General features: G+C 47.3%; 1 protein-coding gene across 1 annotated transcript in view; it reads right to left on the bottom strand.

Annotated features, from left to right (window-relative positions):
- Positions 1-24,534, bottom strand: part of SEC11C (SEC11 homolog C, signal peptidase complex subunit) — a 73,648-nt gene extending 49,114 nt beyond the window's left edge. Inside the window, exon 1 of the mRNA XM_040337818.1 lies at positions 24,371-24,534. Coding sequence (XP_040193752.1) covers positions 24,371-24,451 — 81 coding nt within the window. The 5' untranslated portion in view covers positions 24,452-24,534. The remainder of the gene's footprint in view (positions 1-24,370) is intronic.
- Between the last annotated feature and the right edge of the window lie 249 nt (positions 24,535-24,783).

The raw sequence follows: 24,783 nt of genomic DNA, 5'->3' as shown, positions 1-24,783 counted from the left end.
GATACCACTTTCTTAGGACTGAATACAAGTACCGATACTTTTTTTCCAAGTAGTCGCCGATACCGAATACCGATACTTTTTTTTAAATGTGTCCCCAAATGCAGCCATGTCCCCCCACAGATGCAGCCATGTCCCCCACAGATGCAGCCATGTCCCCCCCATATCCAGCCATGTCCCCCCCATATCCAGCCATGTCCCCCCCATATGCAGCCATGTCCCCCCCATATATCCAGCCATGTCCCCCCCATATATGCAGCCATGTCCCCCTTACCTGCATACTGCCGCTCCGCCGCTTGGTTAATACGGGCGGGGAACATTACAGCTTTCATTTGAATAGCTGTAATGATTCGCGCCGCGTATAGACACTCCCCCTTGCTCGGGATTGGACACTTCACCTGAGCAAGGGGGAGTGTCTATACGCGGCGCGGCGGGAAACACTACAGCTATTCAAATGAAAGCTGTAATGTTACCCGCCCGTATTAACCAAGCGGGGATGCGGCGGGATGCGGCGTAGCGGCGGGATGCGGCATAGGAAGTATCGGATCTGGCATCGGGGGTATTTGCGGGAGTACAAGTACTCCCGCAAATACTCGGTATCGGGACAACCCTAAAAGCAGCATTCAATTTCTGTCAGGGGAGGTTGCTATAAATAGATTAGCAGGGAGCTGGCCCTGTTACAAAATACTTCTGAGAGTCTCTGCCTATGATGAGAGGGGGTGTGTGCCTTTCCTCCAATCAGCAATGTTAGCTATCTTGGCTGTATGCCCAGACATGACACTCTGTGTTAACCAGGAAGAGAAAATAACCTAACAAAATCTGAACTTTCTAAACAGTAAATAAATGTGAAGACAGCAGATATACATGTAAAACCTATGTAGGGAGATTTGGTTCATCTCTGTGTATCATCTGAGGCTGTTCACTTCACTGGGTGTATGAAGGGTTTACATCCACTTTAACCTCTCACAGCGCAGCCGAAAAAATTGAAATGTGAAAACAAGACGTAAAAAAGGTGAGATGCTGGCTTATTTTCTAAACAGTGGCAATCGTCTTTATAAATCTGGCAGTAACTAGGCAGGAACATTTATGTAAGGCTCTTAGAACAGCACCACAGGGACCAGAGAGGAAAAGGCACGGAAAAACAACACAAAGCATTCAACGCTACCTGCATTGTAATGCAGCTAAATACATCAGAATATGAATGTCGGCCTGCTGGGATTCCAGAAACGGCTAAGAGGGCTGAGATAGATTGCCTAGTCCCAGTCAAGTCATGCGGGGCCTTAATCACAGAGTACGAGAGGGGAGAGAGAGAGCGCGGGCACAGCGCAGGATGGCGGGTATGAGGCTCGCTGTGAAATACGAGAGTAGGAGAGCACAGCATGGAATATGCCACATAACATGCAGAAAACACAGTCAATGGGCCTTATTCATTAAGCTGCAATATGACCCAAAGGGTTAAATAGTACCTAAAGCTTACTAAAATGACCTACCAAAGCATTGGATGAAAAACTAATTAAGCATGCCCCTCAACTCCAGACAGATATTAAAAATATTTTTATTATTATTATTATATTATTATTATTAATAATAAAAAATATATGCAGTATATTAGTAGTATGCATATGAATATACATATACCAACATGGTTCTATGCTGGTACGGACTTGGAGACTAAGGTACAGTGAAGGGAATGGCAAAAGGTGTGTAGAAAATGTATTAAATTATATATAGAGTGATATCCGAGGGAACAACCCAAAGGTGGATGTGTAAGGACATAGGACATACTGAAGGTATGCACTGGAGTGTACAGATTCAAATGGTACCTGAATGGAGTAAATAGGTGAAGGAATATGTGCTTCACCTCAAAAAAATTAGGCTGTTGCGTGTAGATCAGTGGTTCTCAACCTGGGGGTCGGGACCCCCTCGAGGGGTCAAATGACAATTTGCCAGGGGTCACCAAATCCTGGGCTGTTCCTGAAGCCTGCACCACTCTCCTAACCTCTTTGCAGCCACCCAGCGGGGCTGTCCCTGGAGCCTGCAGCCACCCACTCAGCCTCTTCACAGCCACCCACTCAGTTCATGGCATGGCTGGGGGGCAGAGACTAGAGGTCAGATGACTGGTAAAGAATGAAGTGGGAGGGGCTGGAGGAGATCCTATCTCCTAATTTCGGCATAGGTGTCACTGCTGCGAGACACCACAAAGTCGGAAACACAGTGAGTAACACTACCTGTGATTATAGTTGCCATTAAACAACAAGAAATATGGCTGAGAGAGTGATGGGGGGGGGGGGGATTAGGATAGAGATGAAAGGGAAAAAAAATGAGAACAAAGAGAAATGGTGCTCCATCCTAAAATGTAGCATTATGGGATTTAATACTGTATGTGTGGAAGGAACTCGGGGAGCGTTAAATGTCCATGGGTTAGGGGCACAAATTCCTTGTCTTGCCTTGGGTGCCGACAACCCACGCTACAAAATAATTTTACTGTTAGGGGTCCCCACAACTTGGGAAACTTTATCAAGGGGTCACAGCACTAGAGGGTTGAGAACCACTAGTGTAGATAAAAAAACCATGAGAGAGGGATCCCAGCCATGTCAAGCCTCCAACTTATACCCCCTGGAAGGGCCCAGAGGCTCCACCCCCAACGCCATGTACGAGTGGCAAGGCACGCGAGCACTTCAAAAGCTCGCCACCGATAGCGGTGCACGTGTGCGGACACCCATGATAACTCACCTAGCCCAGACGTGATGATGCCCAGAAAGCGGGCGTCAACCGGTGGGTATGGTGACATGGTGCCGATGTGCAGGTGGCCCCACCCATCCATACCGACAGGAGGGGACAGCAGGAGTTCGGAGAGCTGGGTGGTGAACGCCGCCACCAGCAGGGAACAGCACTCACCTCATTTAAAGTCCCAGGGCGACTATGTTTTTCTGTACAATATTGGAGGTGACACCAAACCATTTTTCTTTTTCTTCTGAGACAAGAATGTAGATCTGCACGAGGCTGGAATGGGCTAAAAGACCATGTCGGAGCGATTATTCAGAAATGGAAGAAATACAAACTAACCACCAATTGCCCTCGGTCTGAATCTCCATGCAAAATTTTGCCTCATGGGGTAAGGATGATCATGAGAAAAGTGAGGAATCGGGCCGAGAACTACACAGGAGGAGCTTGTGAAAGATCTCAAGGCATTTGGGACCATAGTCACCAAACAAACCTTTGGTAACACAATACACCGCCATGGATTGAAATCCTGCACTGCCCGCAAGGTCCACCTCTTCAAGAAGGCACATGAAATGGCCCGTCTAAATTTTGCCCATAAACATCTAAACGATTCAAAGAAGGATTGAGAGAACGTGCTGTGGTCAGATGAGACCAAAATGAAGCTCTTTGGCATTAACTTGACTCGCCGTGTTTGGAGGAAGAAAAATGCTGACTAGGACCCTAAGAACACCATCCCTACAGTCAAGCACGGAGGTGGAAACATTATGCTTTGGGGCTGTTTCTCTGCTAAGGTTACAGGCTGACTTTGCAGTATTAAAGGGCCAATGAACGGGGCCATGTATTGTAAAATCCCTCAGCCAGAACACTGAAGATGGGTCTTCCAGCATGACAATGACCCAAAACATACAGCCAAAGCAACAAAATAGGGGCTTAAGAATGAGCATATTAAGCTCATGGAACGGCCTAGCCAGTCCCCAGACCTTAATCCTATAGAAAATGTATGAATGGAGCTGAAAGTTCGAGTTGCCAAGCGACAGCCAAGAAACATTAAGGATTTAGAGAAGATCTATAAAGAGTGGACCAAAATCCCTCCTAAGATGTGTGCAAACCTGGTAACCACGTACAACATACTGTAGAAGTAGAAGTAAATTGGGCAGTCGCAGAGCCACTCAGATCACTTCTACAGAAAAGCCAATTGCCTAATCAAAAATGTGGTACTGGGTGATAGCAGCAGCCACTTCAACCGAAAGACATACCCATACCAGTAAGGGGTTGAAGTGGTTCGTAGCCCTGGTTCACACTGGTGCGATTTGACATGTCAAATTGGCGGCATTTTCCGGCAATTGCATCGTCCTAATTGGTGCAACGCCGCAAATGCGGTGCTGCACCTACAGTGCCTTGCGAAAGTATTCGGCCCCCTTGAACTTGCGACCTTTTGCCACATTTCAGGCTTCAAACATAAAGATATAACACTAATTTTGTTTGAGGAATCAACAACAAGTGGGACACAATCATGAAGTGGAACAAAATGTATTGGTTATTTCAAACTTTAACAAATAAAAAACTGAAAAATTGGGCGTGCAAAATTATTCAGCCCCCTTAAGTTAATACTTTGTAGCGCCACCTTTTGCTGCGATTACAGCTGTAAGTCGCTTGGGGTAGGTCTCTATCAGTTTTGCACATTGAGAGACTGAAATTTTTGCCCATTCCTCCTTGCAAAACAGCTCGAGCTCAGTGAGGTTGGATGGAGAGCGTTTGTGAACAGCAGTTTTCAGTTCTTTCCACAGATTCTCGATTGGATTCAGGTCTGGACTTTGACTTGGCCATTCTGACACCTGGATATGTTTATTTGTGAACCATTCCATTGTAGATTTGGCTTTATGTTTTGGATCATTGTCTTGTTGGAAGACAAATCTCCGTCCCAGTCTCAGGTCTTTTGCAAACTCCATCAGGTTTTCTTCCAGAATGGTCCTGTATTTGGCTCCATCCATCTTCCCATCAATTTTAACCATCTTCCCTGTCCCTGCTGAAGAAAAGCAGGCCCAAACCATGATGCTGCCCCCACCATGTTTCACAGTGGGGATGGTGTGTTCAGGGTGATGAGCTGTGTTGCTTTTACGCCAAACATAACATTTTGCATTGTTGCCAAAAAGTTTGATTTTGGTTTCATCTGACCAGAGCACCTTCTTCCACATGTTTGGTGTGTCTCCCAGGTGGCTTGTGGCAAACTTTAAACACTTTTTATGGATATCTTTAAGAAATGGCTTTCTTCTTGCCACTCTTCCATAAAGGCCAGATTTGTGCAGTATACAGGGACTGATTGTTGTCTTATGGACAGAGTCTCCCACCCCAGCTGTAGATCTCTGCAGTTCATCCAGAGTGATCATGGGCCTCTTGGCTGCATCTCTGATCAGTCTTCTCCTTGTATGAGCTGAAAGTTTAGAGGGACGGCCAGGTCTTCGTAGATTTGCAGTGGTCTGATACTCCTTCCATTTCAATATTATCGCTTGCACAGTGCTCCTTGGGATGTTTAAAGCTTGGGAAATCTTTTTGTATCCAAATCCGGCTTTAAACTTCTCCACAACAGTATCTCGGACCTGCCTGGTGTGTTCCTTGTTCTTCATGATGCGCTCTGTGCTTTAATCGGACCTCTGAGACTATCACAGTGCAGGTGCATTTATACAGAGACTTGATTACACACAGGTGGATTCTATTTATCATCATTTGTCATTTAGGTCAACATTGGATCATTCAGAGATCCTCACTGAACTTCTGGAGAGAGTTTGCTGCACTGAAAGTAAAGAGGCTGAATAATTTTGCACGCCCAATTTTTCAGTTTTGTATTTGTTAAAAAAGTTTGAAATATCCAATATATTTCGTTCCACTTCATGATTGTGTCCCACTTGTTGTTGATTCTTCAAAAAAAAATTACAGTTTTATATCTTTATGTTTGAAACCTGAAATGTGGCAAAAGGTCGCGAAGTTCAAGGGGGCCGAATACTTTTGCAAGGCACTGTATTTCAAAAAGTAGTTTCTGTACTACTTTTTGCGATTTCGGCCGCATTTACATTGACATCTGTGCAGAGACCTGCACAGATGTCTCTGTAATCGCGGCCGATATCAGGACTGACAGGCGGGAGTGAAATCGGGCGAGTTCATCTGAACTTGCACGGCTTCATTCCCGCAGCCTAGTGTGAACCTGGGCTAAAGGCTGAAGTTTTTTTTACCTTCAAGCATTCTAAAAAAAACAGCAGCCCCCTAATACTTACCTGAGCTCCCTCTGAATCCAGCAACGTGCACGAGAGCAGTGGCTCTCTGGGCACTCCCCCTTCTCATTGGCTGAGACAGCAGCGGGAGCCATAAAGCCAATGAGGAGAGAGAGTTGGTGGGGCCGAGACGCAGCTCCATATCTCAAACATGCAGAACAGCAGCTCAGGAGCGTGCCTGATTGGGCGCCCCTATTGCAAGCTGTAATGGGGGCACTCGACAAGAGGGAGGGGCCAGGAGCGCCGATAGGGGACCTCAGAAGAGGAGGATCTGGGCTGCTCTGTGCAAAACCGCTGCTCGTGGAAGGCAAATTTGCTTTAAATCTAGGGTCCAGCTAAAAAAGGTTAGGAGCCAGTTTGTGCACGGTTATATGTAAAGTGTATCGCATTCGACATTTTCATGCGTAGGCACCCCAACGTGTGCGTTTACATTTCTAAATGCGTATATAAGTGCATGTCTCCCCTGTGCTCTACTAAATGTAATGCAGTGCTTTGTGGGGAGGGTGGGTAAAAGGAACTGAAGCAATTCCAGCCAGCTGCCCCACACTCCCCGGTGGTAAAGAAAGGGTGCCAGATCAAGCCTGCAACACCTTTAACTTCAAACAAGCTATCAAACTGGATAGGAGATGACGGAGGTGGGCGAGCAGTGAGAGCAAGCAAGGGAAGTCCTCTGCGACGTTAGTGACTGCTTGTTGCAGCCCCACCCACTGGAGGAGGGTGCCAGTTCCCCAGCAAATGTAAGCCTTGTATCCCGCTCCAGCATCCCACAAAGCCGCTGCCTCAATTACCGGCCGGCCCAACCTCTTAGTCTGTGCACCTGCAGGGATGGGGTCCCACATGGGAAGACCAAATCCAGACAGGGCCCCTGCTGCAGTGTAGTCCAGGAGCCAGGACCATATTTTTACTATGCCTTTATCACATAGTTAGTCACTGCAATCTTTCACGGTCACTTTTTGTTTTACCTTCGCACGGTTTACTACTCGATTCGATATTATGTAACATAAAAAAAAAAAAAATTGTAACTACCATCCTGTAATTCCACACGGCCTCTGCGTTACGAAAATTGTGATTTTACAGCCTTAACCACTTAAGGACCGCCTTCTGCACATATACGTTGGCAGAATGGCACGGCTGGGCACATATACGTACCGGTACGTCCTGTACTAGTACCCAACCGTGGGGCTCCCGCGACCCCGGTCTGAAGCTCCGGGACCAGCGGACCCGATCGCCGCCGGAAACCCGCGATCGGTCCCCGGAGATGAAGAACGGGGAGAGCCGTGTGTAAACACAGCTTCCCCGTTCTTCACTGTGGCGGCTGCATCGATCGTGTCATCCCTTTTATAGGGAGACACAATCGATGACGTCACACCTACAGCCACACCCCCCTACAGTTGTAAACACACTTCAGGAAACACATAACCCCATCAACGCCCCCTTGTGGTTAACTCCCACACTGCAACTGTCATTTTCACAATAAATGATGCATTTTAAATGCATTTTTTGCTGTGAAAATTACAATGGTCCCAAAAACGTGTCAAAATTGTCCGAAGTGTCCGCCATAATGTTGCAGTCACAAAAAAAACGTTGATCGTCGCTATTAGTAGTAAAAAAAAATTTTTTTTATAAAAATGCAATAAAACTATCCCCTATTTTGTAAACACTATAAATTTTGCGCAAAACAACCGATAAGCGCTTCTTGCGTTTTTTTTTTACCAAAAATAGGTAGAAGAATTTATATCGGCCTAAACTTAGTAAAAAAAAATAATTTTTATATATATTTTTGGGGGATATTTATCATAGCAAAAAGTAAAAAATATTGTTTTTTTTTTCAAAATTGTCGCTCTATTTTTGTTTATAGCGCAAAAAATAAAAACCACAGAGGTGATCAAATACCACCAAAAGAAAGCTCTATTTGTGGGGAAAAAAGGACGCCAATTTTGTTTGGGAGCCACGTCGAACGAGCAATTGTCAGTTAAAGCGACGCAGTGCCGAATCGCAAAAAGGGGCAAGGTCCTTTAGCTGCATTTTGGTCCGGGTCTTAAGTGGTTAAGATGCGAGTGAAAAATGAAAAAAATTGTTTCAGAGGGAAAGTAGTTAAAATAGTACCGGTATTCAGCCCCCTGTTCATGGTACATTAGCTCTAAATGACTACATTTTCTATAATTAATCATGAAAAATATTAAAAGAGAAGTGTGGAAATAAATACCTAGATAGTTGCAGCACTGATTCCAGCTGCAGTTGGCCCCTGTTGCCTCTAGAGTCTAGACCAAGAAATCAAAGACAGCTGATCGCTCAGTTCTCGGGCTTCAGTGAGCAGAGAGCCGGTGACCATCACTATCGCACACTGGAGTGCCGGGATGTGGATGGGGCAACTCGCTGAGCCCGCTGTCGGCTAAAAATGGGTCACAGGAATGCAGAACAAAGTACACTCCTGAGACCCACAGGAAATGTATAGCCAAAAGAGCTTTGGCCATAATTCTCCTTTAATGGCTTGGAATTAATGACTATAAAATTGCCATGTCCCCTTACACTGGTGGCCAGCGGAGAAGTACCATTTTACATTGGATGTGAGGGTAAAATTACCCCCCTTACATTGATGGTCTGTCAGGGAGGGAGATTAATATCCACAATTTCTCACTGTTCAAGGAACTTCTGGAGACACCCTAGGGTTCCATAGAACTGTTTGAGAATGGGTGATCCGAGCCGGGGTCTTCAAACTTTCTAAACAAAGGGCCAGTTTATTGTCCATCAAACTTTAGGAGGATGGGGGGGGGTTAACCACTTCCATACAGGGCACTTATACACCTTCCCGCCCGGTCATGCTACACTGTACCCAAACTAAATTTTTATCATTTTGTACCCACAGATAGAGCTTCCTTTTGGTGGTATTTGATCACCTCTGGGATTTTTATTTTCTGCAAAAAAAATTAAAAAATGACCGAAAATTTTGAAAAAAATACTTTTTTTTTGTTTCTGTTATAAAACATTGTAAATAAGTACGTTTTCTCCTTCACTGATGGGCACTGATGGTACTGCACTGATAAGGCGGTACTGATGTGGTGGCATTGATGGGCACTAATATGCGGCACTGATAGGCGGCATGGATGGGCACGGATAGGCGGCGTGGATGGGCACGGATAGGCGGCGCGGTTGGGCACGGATAGGCGGCGCGGTTGGGCACGGATAGGCGGCATGGATGGGCACTGATAGGTGGCACTAACGTATATGTTGTACTAATGGATGCCAATCAGTGCCAAGAATTGCATACGATTTGAACAGAATTGGGGTGCGATTCTTGTCTGAATCTCATTCGGATTCCTGCATGGACGGTGCTGACCAATCAAAAGCCGTCTAGCCCATACTGTCAGCACTCCAAGGAGAGCAGAGAAAGTCACAGGATTTCAAATCCCCAGACCTATGAAGTGGCTTTTCATTGTCTGACCAAGGGGGATGGGATCCAGTGGATGGCTAGAACCACTGGAGGCTAGGGGGGAAACGCCATGGGAGAGGCAGATGGAGCCCAAGCCGCAGCCGCTGATTTCCACAGTGGGAGCGAGACCCAGAGATGGTGGAACCCATCATGCAGGGAGGTTTCCCGCACTTCTCCTATGTGAGCTCAGGCTCAAAGTCACTATGACAAGCCTGGGTTCACATAGGAGCTGAGCGGCAAATCGCATGCAATTCTGACAGCAATCGCACTGCATTCCTGTTAAAAATCGCATGCAGTACGTGTTGAGCACATTAATTTTGTATGGGCTCAAATCACTCCGCAAAAGGTATAGGTTACGGTACTGGGAGCACAAGTGAGTACTTGGTATCGGCACCTATAACGGTATCAGTGCAACCCTAGTAATTACACATAAGTGTACTGACCAGTAATTCGCTTTTCATGAGAGATCTTCTTTCATGCACAATATAAGCTACCCTGTTTGCCCAAAAACAAGGCCTACCCTAAAAATAAGACCTAGCGTTATTTTCCAGGAGGGCTGCAATATAAGCCCTACCCCCGAAAATAAGCTCTAGTTAAAAATGTTTGTAAAATCTTATAATGCACTCTATTACAGTAGTATATAATGTACAATGTGTGTGTTTCTGTAATATAATTGTGGGGAAGAGAGCTCCGGCGGGTAACAGAAGTGCAGAGCGGCGCTATAACGAAGGTATTTGGCACAATTATATTACAGAAACACACACATTGTACATTATATACTACTGTAATAGAGTGGATTATAGGATTTTACAAGCATTTTAACTCAGTTCACACTGGGGATTCCTGACAGGCAGGGAGGGAGAGGGGGAGAGAAGACAGCACATTACATGGAAAGACCTACCCCGAAAATAAGCCCTACTGTGTCTTTTGTTGCCAAAATTAATATAAGACCCGGGCTTATTTTCGGGGAAACACGGTAGTCAAAATCAGTAAATTACCCTCTTAAACCAGGAATGCTAACCTCCCACTAGCCACCTGCTGGCTGCAATTGGTAAATATTAAATATTCATGTTTCAGTGCTTCCTTGCTGTCCAATGTGCAAAGAATTCCAGATAATTTGGCCAAGTAAAACCAAACCGCAGTCACTTATTTCAGATTTCTATATAGCCGTCTGCCTGCGGTCACGCTCGTGGCTTCTGCCACCAATATGAAATGGAATTACTGAGCCGAATATTCCCGAGACAAGCGGGAATGCATACTCGGAAGGGGCAGATCTACAAAGGACTGACCTATTATCTATGGAGAATCTGTTGTTTAAACATAGCAGAGAGCTCACATTTATCTGCCCCACTAATTTACGTTATTCCAGAAGTACAGTAATAAAAAGTGACTGTAAAAACGGTAATAATATTAGATATGACTCTTTCGGCAATCGCATGATATGCAGCTCCACATTTTACCGCTTCTTAAACCTCGTCCTCAGAGACATCGCTATAATACAAGACGGCCTGGAAGGGATAATGTCAGAGAGGCAGTTAAAAGGAAAACGTTGCTCGGTGGTATGTATTAATGATCTGTGTTATGGCCGTTACGGGCCGGAGCAATGTAGCATTTTTAAACAGCGGCAATCTGCTTTTTATTAATTTTAAACGCCCTAAAGTAAATGGAAGTCTGCAAACCCACGTAAAGTGCCCATAATCACACATAATGGGATTTAATTATCCTGAGATCGGAGAGCATCTTCATTTCACAGCACCCTATGAATTATGATGTGTAAATAAATTGAACGCAAGCGCTCAGACATGAATACATAAGCGAGGCGGTTTATACTGCGATTTAATGAAAACACAGCGGGAGGTTACCCGGCAAGGTGCAGAGTAAAGCGGACAATAAATCAAGAGCCAATCGGGTCAATCGGGAGGCTTTTCTGCTTTTTAAAGTAAAGCTCCGGACAAAACTGTGTTGGAAAGCACATGAAAGGGTTAGAACCCCTGCCCAATGGTTCCTGTATAATCCAGCCAAGAGATCAAAATGAAAAGTGGGTGGAATGCAGCCAATGCCAAAAAGGGGGGTTAATGTGCCAACTGAATGAGTTTACTATTCCCACTTACCATCTCAGCATAGCGGCCTTCTTGCTCCCATTGCCGAATGGCACAGGGGCATTATTGTTCTCAATGGCATAGTGGCCTTCTTGCTCCCATTGGCCAATGGCACAGGAACATTCCTGCTCTCAATGCCACAGGAGCATCCTTGCTCCCTTTGGCCAATGCCACAAGAGCATCCTTGCTCCCTTTGGCCAATGCCACAAGAGCATCCTTGCTCCCTTTGGCCAATGCCACAAGAGCATCCTTGCTCCCTTTGGCCAATGCCACAAGAGCATCCTTGCTCCCTTTGGCCAATGCCACAAGAGCATCCTCGCTCCCCTTGGCCAATGCCACAAGAGCATCCTCGCTCCCCTTGGCCAATGCCACAAGAGCATCCTCGCTCCCCTTGGCCAATGCCACAGGAGCATCCTCGCTCCCCTTGGCCAATGCCACAGGAGCATCCTCGCTCCCCTTGGCCAATGCCACAGGAGCATCCTCGCTCCCCTTGGCCAATGCCACAGGAGCATCCTCGCTCCCCTTGGCCAATGCCACAGGAGCATCCTCGCTCCCCTTGGCCAATGCCACAGGAGCATCCTCGCTCCCCTTGGCCAATGCCACAGGAGCATCCTCGCTCCCCTTGGCCAATGCCACAGGAGCATCCTCGCTCCCCTTGGCCAATGCCACAGGAGCATCCTCGCTCCCCTTGGCCAATGCCACAGGAGCATCCTCGCTCCCTTTGGCCAATGCCACAGGAGCATCCTCGCTCCCTTTGGCCAATGCCACAGAAGCATCCTCGCTCCCCTTGGCCAATGCCACAGGAGCATCCTCGCTCCCCTTGGCCAATGCCACAGGAGCATGCTTGCTTTAAATGGCACAGGGGCATTCCTGCGCTCATTGTCCAATGGCACAGGAGCATTCCTGCGCTCAGTGTCCAATGGCACAGGGGCATTCCTGTGCTCAGTGTCCAATGGCACAGGGGCATTCCTGCGCTCAGTGTCCAATACAAAAGGGGCATTCTTGCTCTCATTGACCAATGGCACAGGGGCATTCCTGGCCTCATTGTCTAATGACAAAGGGGCATTTTTGTTCCCACTGATCACCACTATAGGACCTTTTGTTCTCCCACTTACCATAGCTATAGGGACATTTTTTCTTCCATTGACCACTATTTTTATTTTATTTTTACTTTTCATAAAAAAAAGGGAATGTCATACTGCTGGCACTTTATGCACAGTCTACCTGGAGTTTAGGTTTAAAAAGACTGCCACTTTACTCATTCAGAGCAGCGTGACAGAGTCCCTTAACAGCCCAAAACAGCAAAGCTCAGACTGGGAGTGAAGGGTGGGGAAGTGACCCATGCTGTGGCTGGCTGCGCTCTCTGGCAGGGTGGTATTAATCTCAGGACAGGATGGGTTGAACAAAAAATCATTTGGAAGTTAAAACAGCTCCCTTAAGTTTTCTATATATATATATATATATATATATATATATATATATTAGTGGGACACCTCTGGCGTATCTTACTCTTGCTGTAGAGACACTTCTGATGTGGTATGCCTGTTTCCACCAGATATACAACAAACAATTGGAGATGCAATCTCAATTTCTATTCAAAAGCATTTTACTTCAAATTTTCATGCATATACAAGTAACCGGCACAGTTCCAGACAGGAACTCATCGAGTTGCATGTGAAGGACGGAGTTCCTGTCAGAAACTGTGCAGTCGTTACTTGTTGAGATTGCATCTCCCATTTGTTGTTGTTATTATATATATATATATAGCCATTTGCCAGGAACTCGGCTTTAAAGGGCTCACCCATATGTCTGTATTCTACTCCGGCCTCCAACAATCAGACTTTTGAAAAGAAAAAGAAAAAAAAGCAGAAGAGAAAGATCGCAGATGGAGAGCAGGAGGATTAGACAATGAACAGCTATTTTCTCTGAATAGAGGACTTCTGTAAACAAGGAACGCCAAAGAAATGTAAACCAAAAAAGGCAAAAAATAAGTCTGCTGTACATCTCCCGACATGCCGTCATTTATACAGCACAATGGCTGGGGGGACCCCATTCATATTTCGGCTGAGTGTCTTTGATCATATTTTTTTTTAGGTGTTTTTTGAGTTTTTGCATATGTTTTGGAGTGCAGGTAAATTTTAATTGATTTTTTCCAACAGAGAAAACACATGAAACATGAACATAACTCGTGATTTCCAGTGGCTTAAAGGGGTTGTAAAGGTAAAAAAAAAAAATTCCCTAAATAGCTTCCTTTACCTTAGTGCATTCCTCCTTCACTTACCTCATCCTTCCATTTTGCTTTTAAATGTCCTTATTTATTCTGAGAAATCCTCACTTCCTGTTCTTCTGTCTGTAACTACACACAGTAATACAGCACTTTCTCCCTGGTGCGGAGAAAGCCTCGAGGGGGGAGGGGGCAAGCAGGAGTGTCAGGACGTCCACTAACACAAAGCTCCTTTCTCTATCTGCAAAGTAGATAGCGTCCTGACCCTCCTGCTCGCCCCCTCAAGAGGCTTTCTCCACACTAGAGAGAAAGCCTTGCATTACTGTGTGGAGTTACAGACAGAAGAACAGCAAGTGAGGATTTCTCAGAAGAAATAAGGACATTTAAAAGCAAAATGGAAGGATGAGGTAAGTGAAGGAGGACTGCACTAAGGTAATGGAAGCTATTTAGGGAAAAACATTTTTACCTTTACAACCCATTTAATGGTGTATAATTGGACTTAAAACGCACAACTCAAAAGACGTTTATGTACTCTTTTATTTGACAAGCTGCATGCTCCATTCACACTTGAGCTTAGCATCTATGCTATCAGTTTTTGAACATTTGAGTGTTTGTTAAGGCATTATTTTGCATGTTTCAGGCTTGTAGGTTAAGATTTTTTCTTCTTCTTCTTTTTTTTTAGCCAATGGAAAGCTTGTTACTAGGTAAGAAAATGCCCATTACTCGCATTTTTATATGGTCCCATCGGAGTCAATGGAGGCCAAAACATGCTACACTGCCCCAAAAGAAGCTACTTTTTTAAGTAGCCACCATGCTCAGATGAACATGGGTGCCACTGTATTGAATCCCAATGTAGAGTTTCTGGTGAAGCTTCAAATTGCTCAGGTGTGAACAAGGCACGTTGCGGGTTCAGAAGCCCATTCATTTAAATGGACTGCTTGTGAGAAGCACAGGTAAAGAGGTTCCTGAATCTTAATTTTTTTTATCGGGCTGCCCCTAACTACATTTTGCTGTGCCTCCATGTGGTTTGGTGCTTGCAAAACCTGGTTGGGGGTTCCATTAGGAATAGCAACCCCCCCATGTCTGCAAATGTGAAGCACATTTCTGTGCAGGTTGGGAACGTACACGATTATGTACATGTTTCAGATCCACGATAGCATGAATCTAGCCTTACAGGGTAATAACCGATCACCTGCAGGTTTATCTATAGTGTACTTCTAACAAAAACTTTTTTTTTCTTTTTGTCTTGATAGTGTACGGTTGGAGAGATTTTTCTTCACTTCCTGTCCTGGTGAAGAGGAAGAAGAGGGGGGAGAGAGAGAGAGAGAAAGAGCAGAGAAAGAAAAAAAGAAGAAGAGGGGGAGATGGAAAAGGTAGAAGGAAAAAGATGGGGGAGAGAGAAAGAGAGAAGAGGAAGAAGAAAGAGAGAGAGAGAAGAGAAGATAAGAGAAAGAAGGGGGAGAGAGAGAAGAGAAGAAAGAGAATGAGAGAGAGAAGAGAAGAAAGAGAATGAGAGAGAGAAGAGAGAGAGAGAGAGAGAGAGAAGAAAGAGAAGGGGAGAGAAGGGGAGAGAAGGGGAGAGAAGGGGAGAGAAGGGGAGAGAAGGGGAGAGAAGGGGAGAGAAGGGGAGAGAAGGGGAGAGAAGGGGAGAGAAGGGGAGAGAAGGGGAGAGAAGGGGAGAGAAGGGGAGAGAAGGGGAGAGAAGAAAAAGGAGAGAAAAGAAGAGAAGAAAGAGAAGACAGAGAAGGAGAGAGAAGATGAGAAGACAGAGAAGGAGAGAGAAGAAGGAGAAGGAGAGAGAAGAAGAGAAGAAGAGAAGAAAGAGAAGGAGAGAGAAGAAGAGAAGAAAGAGAAGGAGAGAGAAGAGAAGGAGAGAAGAGAAGAAAGAGAAGAAAGGAGAGGGAGAAGAGAAGGAGAGAGAGAAGAGGAGAGAGAGAGGAGAGAGAGACGAGAAGAAAGAGAAGACAGAGAAGGAGAGAGATGAAGAGAAGAAGGAGAAGGAGAGAGAAGAGAGAGAAGAAAAAGAGAGAGAGAGAGAGAAGAGAAGGAGAGAAGAGAAGAAAGAAGGAGAGGGAGAATAAAAGGAGAGAGAGAAGAGAAGAAAGAAGAGAAGAAAGAAGAGAGAGAGAGAGAGAGAGAGAGAGAGAGAGAGAGAGAGAGAGAGAGAGAGAGAGAGAGAGAGAGAGAGAGAGAGAGAGAGAGAGAAAGAAAGAGAAAGAGAAAGAGAAAGAGAAAGAGAAAGAGAAAGAGAAAGAGAAAGAGAAAGAGAAAGAGAAAGAGAAAGAGAAAGAGAAAGAGAAAGAGAAAGAGAAAGAGAAAGAGAAAGAGAAGAAAAAAGGGATTTTTATTAACAGCTTACCTGTAAAATCCTTTTCTTGTAGTACATCACGGGACACAGAGCAGCATAGCCATTACATATGGGTTATATAGTGTACCTTCAGGTGATGGACACTGGCACTCTCCGACAGGAAGTTCCCTCCCTATATAACCCCCACCCATAGTGGGAGTACCTCAGTTTTGTAGCAAGCAATATGCATCCCAAAATTCCCCATAAGAGGGGTGGGAGCTCTGTGTCCCGTGATGTACTACAAGAAAAGGATTTTACAGGTAAGCTGTTAATAAAAATCCCTTTTTCTTTATCGTACATCACGGGACACAGAGCAGCATAGCCATTACATATGGGATGTCCTCAAGCAATGCTCCATGAGGGGAGGGAGACAACCAGAAAAAACCAAACAAGAGGTGCCACCGGACAAGAGGAGATTAAACTGCGGCCCGTAGTACCGCCTGCCCAAAGGCTGAATCAGCGTTCCTCCTAACGTCCATTTGATAAAATTTTGCAAATGTGTGGACAGATGACCAGGTTGCTGCCCTGCAGACCTGAGCCATAGGGACCTGGTGATACGCTGCCCAAGAGGCACTTATAGCTCTAGTGGAATGAGCCTTAACCGATAAGGGTGGACTCTTCCCCTTCAGGCCATAGGCCTGAATAATCGTCTGCCTAATCCACTTAGCAATAGTGGCCTTAGACGCTGCCTGGCCCTTCTTGGGCCCTTCCGGCAGAATGAATAAGACGTCCGTCTTACGAATCTGGGCTGTAGCTTCCAAGTAAATCTTTACAGCTCTAACTACATCCAAGGAATGTAGTAACCTCTCTTCCTTAGAAGAAGGCTTTGGAAAAAATGATGGAAGAATCACATCTTGATTAAGGTGAAAATTTGATACCACCTTAGGCAGGAAGGACGGAAGCGGCCGCAAAACGACCCTGTCCTTATGCAATAATAAATAAGGTGCCTTACATGACAAGGCTGCCAACTCCGACACCCTTCTGGCGGATGCCATGGCCACCAGAAACACTAGTTTCCTAGTCAAAAGGACCAAAGGAATCACGGACAAGGGCTCAAAGGGCTGCCTTTGCAAGGCCGATAGAACCAAATTTAGATCCCAAGGATACAGGGGAGCTTTAATCGGGGGATTCACCCGAATAACACCTTGTAAAAAGGATTTCATTAAGGAATGGGCAGCCAACGATCTCTGGAAGAAGACCGACAAGGCAGACACCTGCCCCTTGATTGTGCCGACCGCCAAACCTTTTTCCACTCCCAACTGTAAAAACTCCAGGATTCTCCCAATAGTATATTTGCGGGGATCCCATTTCCTGGTTTCACACCAGGTAATATAGGCCTTCCACACCCTATAGTATATTAACCTGGAAACTGGTTTTCTTGCGTTTATAAGGGTAGAAACGACCTGCCCTGAAAGGCCTCTGTTTCTGAGAATCAGGGACTCAGCCGCCAGGCCGTTAAATTTAGGGCCTGTAAGGCAGGGTGGTAGAATGGCCCTTGTGAGAGGAGGTCCGGACGTAGAGGGAGGACCCAAGGCTCCTCTACGGTCATCCTTTTTATCAAGGAGTACCAAGGTCTTCGGGGCCACGCTGGGGCCACTAGAATCGCTGGCTTGCGTTCCCTTTGAATTCTGTGAAGAAGACGGGGTAGCATCCGTATTGGAGGGAAGGCATAGATTAGCGCAAACTGATGCCAAGGACACACCAAGGCATCTGTCCCGCAGGCCAATGGATCCCTCGTTCGAGAGACAAAGTTTGCTACTTTGGCATTGAATCTGGACGCCATAATGTCCACCTCCGGAGTACCCCACTTCCGGCAAATGACCTGGAACACTTCGGGATGGAGGGACCACTCCCCTGGGGACATCTGTTGGCGGCTGAGGAAGTCCGCTTGCCAATTGTCCACCCCGGGGATAAAGATAGCTGAGATGCAGGGGACATGGGCTTCTGCCCATGAAAAGATCCGATCTACCTCCCTTTGGGCTGCCTGACTCCTGGTGCCACCCTGGTGGTTTATATAAGCTACGGCAGTGGCATTGTCGGATTGTACCCTTACTGGGGAGCCCTGCAGAACCTCCGTCCAGCCCAAAAGAGCCAACCGAGCTGCTCGGATCTCTAAGACATTTATGGTTAGGGCTGATTCTGCCCTTGACCATTTCCCCTGTAGGGTTAAATCGTCTAGGACTGCACCCCAACCTGATAGGCTGGCGTCCGTGGTTACTATCCTCCATGAGGGGGGATTGAACGATCTTCCTTTCAGAAGATTTTTTGTGACTAGCCACCAACACAGGCTCTGCCTTACCGCATAGGGAAGGGAAATGGGAAGATCCAAGGCCTGGAGTCTTTTGTCCCAGGCCGCGAGAATTGCTCTCTGTAGCCTCCGAGAATGGATCTGGGCATAGGGCACTGCCTCGAAGGTGGCCACTAGCTTTCCCAACAGGCGCATGCAGAGGCGTATAGATGGCCTTGTGCTGCTTAGGACTATGTGGATTAACTCCCTTATCGAGTCCACTCTGGACTGGGGCAGGAAGATCCGTTGTTGTCTTGTATCTAAAATCAGACCTAGATACTCCAACCTTCTTGTGGGCTGTAAAGCCGATTTGTCCCGGTTTAGAACCCAACCCAGGGACTCTAGGCAGTTTACTGCTAGCAACACTGCCCGATTTAGACCGGCCGCTGAGTGGTCGACTACCAGAAGATCGTCTAGGTAGGCCATGATCAGAATGCCCTGTTCCCTTAGGATGGCTAATACGGGGGCCAGGATCTTCGTAAAAACCCGAGGGGCCGTGGCTAGTCCGAACGGAAGAGCCACGAACTGATAATGCCGATAGTTTAGGGCAAAACGCAGATACCTGTAATGGCCTGGGAAAATCGGAACGTGCAGGTATGCGTCCTTTATATCGATGGAGGCCAAGAACTCCTTTCCTTGGAGGGCGGCCACCACCGAACGAATGGACTCCATTCGAAAAGACCGGACTCTTAAAAAGCGGTTTAATAACTTTAGGTCCAGAATAGGCCTGACGTCGCCGTTTGGCTTCGGGACAACGAAGAGGTTTGAGTAAAACCCTTGTCCTTGCTCCCCTGCTGGTACTTCCATAATCACTCCTTGAGACAGGAGTCGCTCTAGGGCGGACAGAAGCGATGCCTGTCTCTGAGGGTCGCCTGGAAGTCTTGACATTTGAAAGTGAGGAGGGGGGGAACTCCCAAAACTCCAGCTTGTACCCCTGAGTTACTGAGGACAGAACCCATTGGTCGGTAACTTGGGCCCCCCACAACTCCGAGAACAACCGGAGTCTTCCCCCCACTCGAGAGAGTGGGGGCGCCCCTTCACAAGGCTGCCTTAGGGGCAGCCTTAACCGGCTTACGGTTCCACGGTCTCTTGTTCCCTGCAGCTTGCCCCTGGGGCCTGTTTGCAGCTGCGCGTCCAGGAGGCCGTCGATACTGCCTAGAGAATGAGGGCCCTGGAACTGGAGAGGTTGGGCGCTTAAAAGAGGGACCTCGGAACCTTTTCTTAACCGGCAAAAGGGTGCTCTTACCACTAGAGATCTTTTGAATATATTTGTCAAGATCTTCTCCAAACAATCTCTCTCCTTGAAAGGAGAATCCTGTAAGGAGTTTTTTGCAGGGGGTTTCTGCAGACCAGTTCTTTAACCAAAGTAATCTTCTCATGTGGACCAAATACAGGGATAGGCGGGACGCCTGTTGGATTGAATCCTTGATAGCGTCTACCGCGAAACATAAGGCTCTAGGTAGATCGGCTAGGTCCTGAGCCTGTTGAGCCGGGAGGTCCTTTAGGGCCTGCTTGGCCTGGTCTTTTAAAGCCTGGCAGACGCCAATGGCAGCTACAGCTGGCTGGACCACTGCCCCCGCTGTGGAAAAGGATGCCTTTAGTAAGGTCTCAAGCCTTTTATCCACAGGATCTTTGAACATGTGAATATTGTCCACTGGACATGTTAAAGCTTTATTGACACATGATATGGCTGCGTCAACAGTGGGGACAGCCCATTTTTTTGAAAACTCCTCCTCTAAAGGGTACATAACTGCGAACCTTTTAGGAGGCAAAAAAATCCTGTCTGGCTTAACCCAGTCCTGAAATATCAGGTCCTTTAACAAAGGATGGACCGGGAACACCAGGTTGGCTTGGGGCGCTTTTAGGGAGCCCAATGAGGACACAGCGGAGGCCAGAGGCTGAGGCAAAGGCATTTTAAAAGCTGACCGTACCATATCCGTTAAGGACTGAACCCACAATTTTTCTGCGTGAGAAGCTGAAAAAGGTTCTTCTATAGTAGAATCTTCAGAACCCAAATGGTCCAGATGATCCTCAGCCTGGTCTCCTGTATCTTCCAATTCCTCAGTGGAAAGGACATCTTCCTCAGGAGATTCAAACCTGGGAGACGGGGACCTAGCCCGCTTCTTCCCGGATAAAGAGGCCGTAATAAGAGCGGCCATCCTCTTTTCAAATCCACCCAAGGTGGAGGCTAACATCTCTTCCGTGACATAGGAAGGAGTTGGTTGAATAGGGCCCGCCATAGCACCTAGCAACCCCGATGGCTCACCCAGGGCAGCAACCTCCGGATCCTCCGGGGAGGTAGGGGCAGGTGGATTCTGGGAAATATCCTCCGAGCCCGATGGGGAACCCTTCGGCTTTTTAACACCTTTAGCATTTTTAGCGTTCCCTGCACCCTTAGGAGCCATAATAACAAATCTGAGATACTCCGCTAATATACAACTAACTGTAATAGCTGGAGAAAAACACACATTTAAATAAATGAGGAAAAAAATTTAGGCTAGGGTAATGTTAGACAGAAACTAAACTTCCCAAAACCTAACAAGAGATAGCAATATTGAGCCCCAAGGGCTTAATCATATCCTAATATTGCTTCCCTTAATGCTGGGCTAAGAGAGTACCAAATACTAAGTACTCTGACTGCTACTTAGTACACCGGCTTTTCAGAGAAAATATGAGCTTAAACAGCTCTTTAGCAAGGTGTGTACAAAAAAACGGCCACTAGGTGTCACCGTGTCAGCATAACATAGGCAAACCTATCCTGCTCAGCTCAGCATCGCTGCTCCGTGTCCCTTCACAGCCTTCAGCAAACTGACAGGCTAAATAGAGTTTTTCCCTCTGATGTACAGAGGGGAGGGAACTCCCTGGGCGTCCCCCGCCCCTCCACGCAGCGTCGGCGCCTATAACAGTGCGCGCGCACGCGCGCGCGCTCCCGACGCCGCTCTCAGGAAGCAGGAAGCAGAATCCATGTGGGGAGAGGAGCCCGGGAGCTGCTGGAGACACACAGACATCAGGAAGTAAGTAATTTAAACCTGACATGCTCCCTTTTACATTTCATGGAGCAAAACACCTTGTAGCAGCAGTCTATTAGCCCAGCCAGAGGAACAGTATACCTGGGTGTTTGAGCCATCCAGTCATGCAGACTTTGTGGTTTCTCTTTTAGCCCATGCACAGAGGCATAAAAAAGGCTTTTCCCCAGAGTCCCCTGTGGGGAGCCCACTGACAAACCAAGTTCCGTAGGCCCCCCGCTTACCTTTCCACGCCGCAGGGTATTGCTCATGCAAGAGGCCCAATCTTCCCCCTTCACCGTGGGTATGGTCATAGACCTTCAGGGACCGGGGTCCAAGTCAGGAACACCACACACCTGGACCTATACAGCACTACTGGCAGCAGGTATTCATAGGTTAAAAAAAAAACCCAGTCCTGGAACCCAGAGTCCAGCCCTCCAAGGAGAGGCATTATAGGCAAAACCCCATCCACGAATTGGGGCCCGGGTACCGTCCACTTTGGCTATGAAGCACCTTGGACGGATCCGGTCGGCTGGCCCTGGTCCCAAGGACAAACTGCAGGCACAACCTTCAACGTGCACCAACACCTAAGACACTGGCGAAAAAACTGAGGTACTCCCACTATGGGTGGGGGTTATATAGGGAGGGAACTTCCTGTCGGAGAGTGCCAGTGTCCATCACCTGAAGGTACACTATATAACCCATATGTAATGGCTATGCTGCTCTGTGTCCCGTGATGTACGATAAAGAAAAGAAGGAGAGAGAAGGAGAAGAAAAAGGAGAGAGAAGGAGAAGAAAAAGAAGGAGAGAGAAGGAGAAGAAAAAGGAGAGAGAAGGAAAGAAAAAGAAGGAGAGAGAAGGAAAGAAAAAGGAGAGAGAAGGAAAGAAAAAGAAGGAGAGAGAAGGAAAGAAAAAGAAGGAGAGAGAAGGAGAAGAAAAAGGAGAGAGAAGGAGAAGAAAAAGGAGAGAGAAGGAGAAAAAAAGGAGGAGAGAGTGAAAGAAAAAGGAGAGAAAAGGAAAGAAAAAGAAGGAGAGAGAAGGAAAGAAAAAGAAGGAGAGAGAAGGAAAGAAAAAGAAGGAGAGAGAAGGAAAGAAAAAGAAGGAGAGAGAAGAGAAGAAAAAGAAGGAGAGAGAAGAAAGAGAATGATAGAGAAGAGAATTTAAGAGAAGAAGAGAAAAAGAGAGAGATGGGGGGAAAGAGGAGAAGAAAAGAGAGGAGGAGGAGAAGAAGAGAGAGGGGAGGGGGAGGAGAAGAGAAAGGAGGAGGAGGAGGAGAGAAAGGAAAAGGAGGAGGAGAAGAAGAAGAGAAAGGAGGAGGAGGATGATGATGATGGGGGAAGAGAGGAGGGAGGGGGAGGGGGATGGGGAAAGGGAGGAGGGCGGGAGATGGGAGGAGGGAGGAGAGAGGAGGGAGGGAGATGGGGGAAGAGAGGAGAGAGGGAGATGGGGGGAGAGAGGAAGGAGGAGGGAGTGAGATGGGAGGAGGAAGGGAGGGAGATGGGGGAAGGGAGGAGGGAAGGAGATGGGGGAAGGGAGGAGGGAAGGAGATGGGGGAAGGGAGGAGGGAAGGAGATGGGGGAAGAGAGGAGGGAAGGAGATGGGGGAAGAGAGGAGGGAAGGAGATGGGGGAAGGGAGGAGGGAAGGAGATGGGGGAAGGGAGGAGGGAAGGAGATGGGGGAAGAGAGGAGGGAAGGAGATGGGGGAAGAGAGGAGGGAAGGAGATGGGGGAAGAGAGGAGGGAAGGAGATGGGGGAAGGGAGGAGGGAAGGAGATGGGGGAAGGGAGGAGGGAAGGAGATGGGGGAAGAGAGGAGGGAAGGAGATGGGGGAAGAGAGGAGGGAAGGAGATGGGGGAAGAGAGGAGGGAGGAGGGAAGGAGATGGGGGAAGAGAGGAGGGAAGGAGATGGGGGAAGAGAGGAGGGAGGAGGGAAGGAGATGGGGGAAGAGAGGAGGGAGGAGGGAGGGGGGAAGGAGATGGGGGAAGAGAGGAGGGAGGAGGGAAGGAGATGGGGGAAGAGAGGAGGGAGGAGGGAAGGAGATGGGGGAAGAGAGGAGGGAGGAGGGAAGGAGATGGGGGAAGAGAGGAGGGAGGAGGGAAGGAGATGGTGGAAGAGAGGAGGGAGGAGGGAAGGAGAGGAGGGAGGAGGGAAGGAAGGAGATGGGGGAGGGAAGGAGATGGGGGGGAAGGGGGGAAGAGAGAAGTGTGTGTTGGTTGGGGAGGAGTGTATATTAGATTTATCAGCAATGAATATTAAATTAGATTGTAAACTCAAAGGAGCAGAGCCCTCTGATTCCTCCTGTATTAAAGTGTATTGTATTTGTAAACTGTTGGCGCTATATAAATCTTGTATAATAATAATAATAATCACACATCCCCTTCCTGCACAGTATGGAGGGGTGATCGGTGTCTGATGTCATCTCCCATATAAACAGTCCATTCCCCGACCATATCATCTCCCCTACACACACACTATATTGTAGTGTATATATAGTGTAGTGTAATAAATATAGTGTATATATATAGTACAGTAGATCACTCCTAGGAATGACAACTACTGGCACCTCCAGGAGATCACACAACAATCACATAGTAATCAGTCCTCTGCTGCCAGCTGTTCCCTCAGACCTCACAATACATGGTATGAATGTTGTATACAATGTGATGGTTTTAGTGTGACATGTACATTTCCCATTCATTAATAAACATACAATGCCCCCCAGATTGGATGATCAATGTGCCCCCCTGTAATAGAGGAGCCCACGTGTATTGTAGAATACTTGTATGAAGTCTGATAGAATGGAGATAATAATGACGGACGGTGGAGCGGGTCCATGCGCTGGGTTGCCGGTGCCCCCCTCTGATATAGAAGCCCGGTGTATGATAAGAATACAGATGGCACAGGCTCAGTGCAGAGGAGAGTCTCCTGCCCCCTGCTACAGCCGAGGATAAAAGTTACTGGTTATCAGTGTGGCCCCTGGCAGTCACCCACCTGCCTCTTGTTCATCCTCCGCAGGTCCCCGAACAGATCCATGTCTAGGGTGCCGGCCGGGGAGAGGGGTGAGGAGAGCATGGGTTTGGAGCCGGGGCTGAGCTGCCACAATACACAGGCTGGCAGCGGGAGGAGGAGGAGAGGATACCACCCCGCTCCCCCTGCTCCATGTGGTACTCGCTCATAGGCCACTCGCAAAGCATCCCGGGAGTTGTAGTCCGCGCTGTCCCTTCTCGCCGTAGGCTTGCTCTCTTCCTGGGCCCCGCCCACACTACAAGTCCCGCGATGCACTGCGGCTTTCACTAGAGGCGGCGGGGGGAAGTGGACAGGTGCATTGCCAAGGCAAGCTGTCACCCTTAGCATGAGGTGATAGAAAGTCTACCGTACCAATGCACCTTGTATGAATGTAGTAA

The sequence above is a fragment of the Rana temporaria genome, chromosome 1 (genome assembly GCF_905171775.1).
Source record: "Rana temporaria chromosome 1, aRanTem1.1, whole genome shotgun sequence".
Taxonomy (NCBI): Eukaryota; Metazoa; Chordata; class Amphibia; order Anura; family Ranidae; genus Rana; species Rana temporaria.
This window is presented reverse-complemented; position numbering and strand designations above follow the sequence as displayed.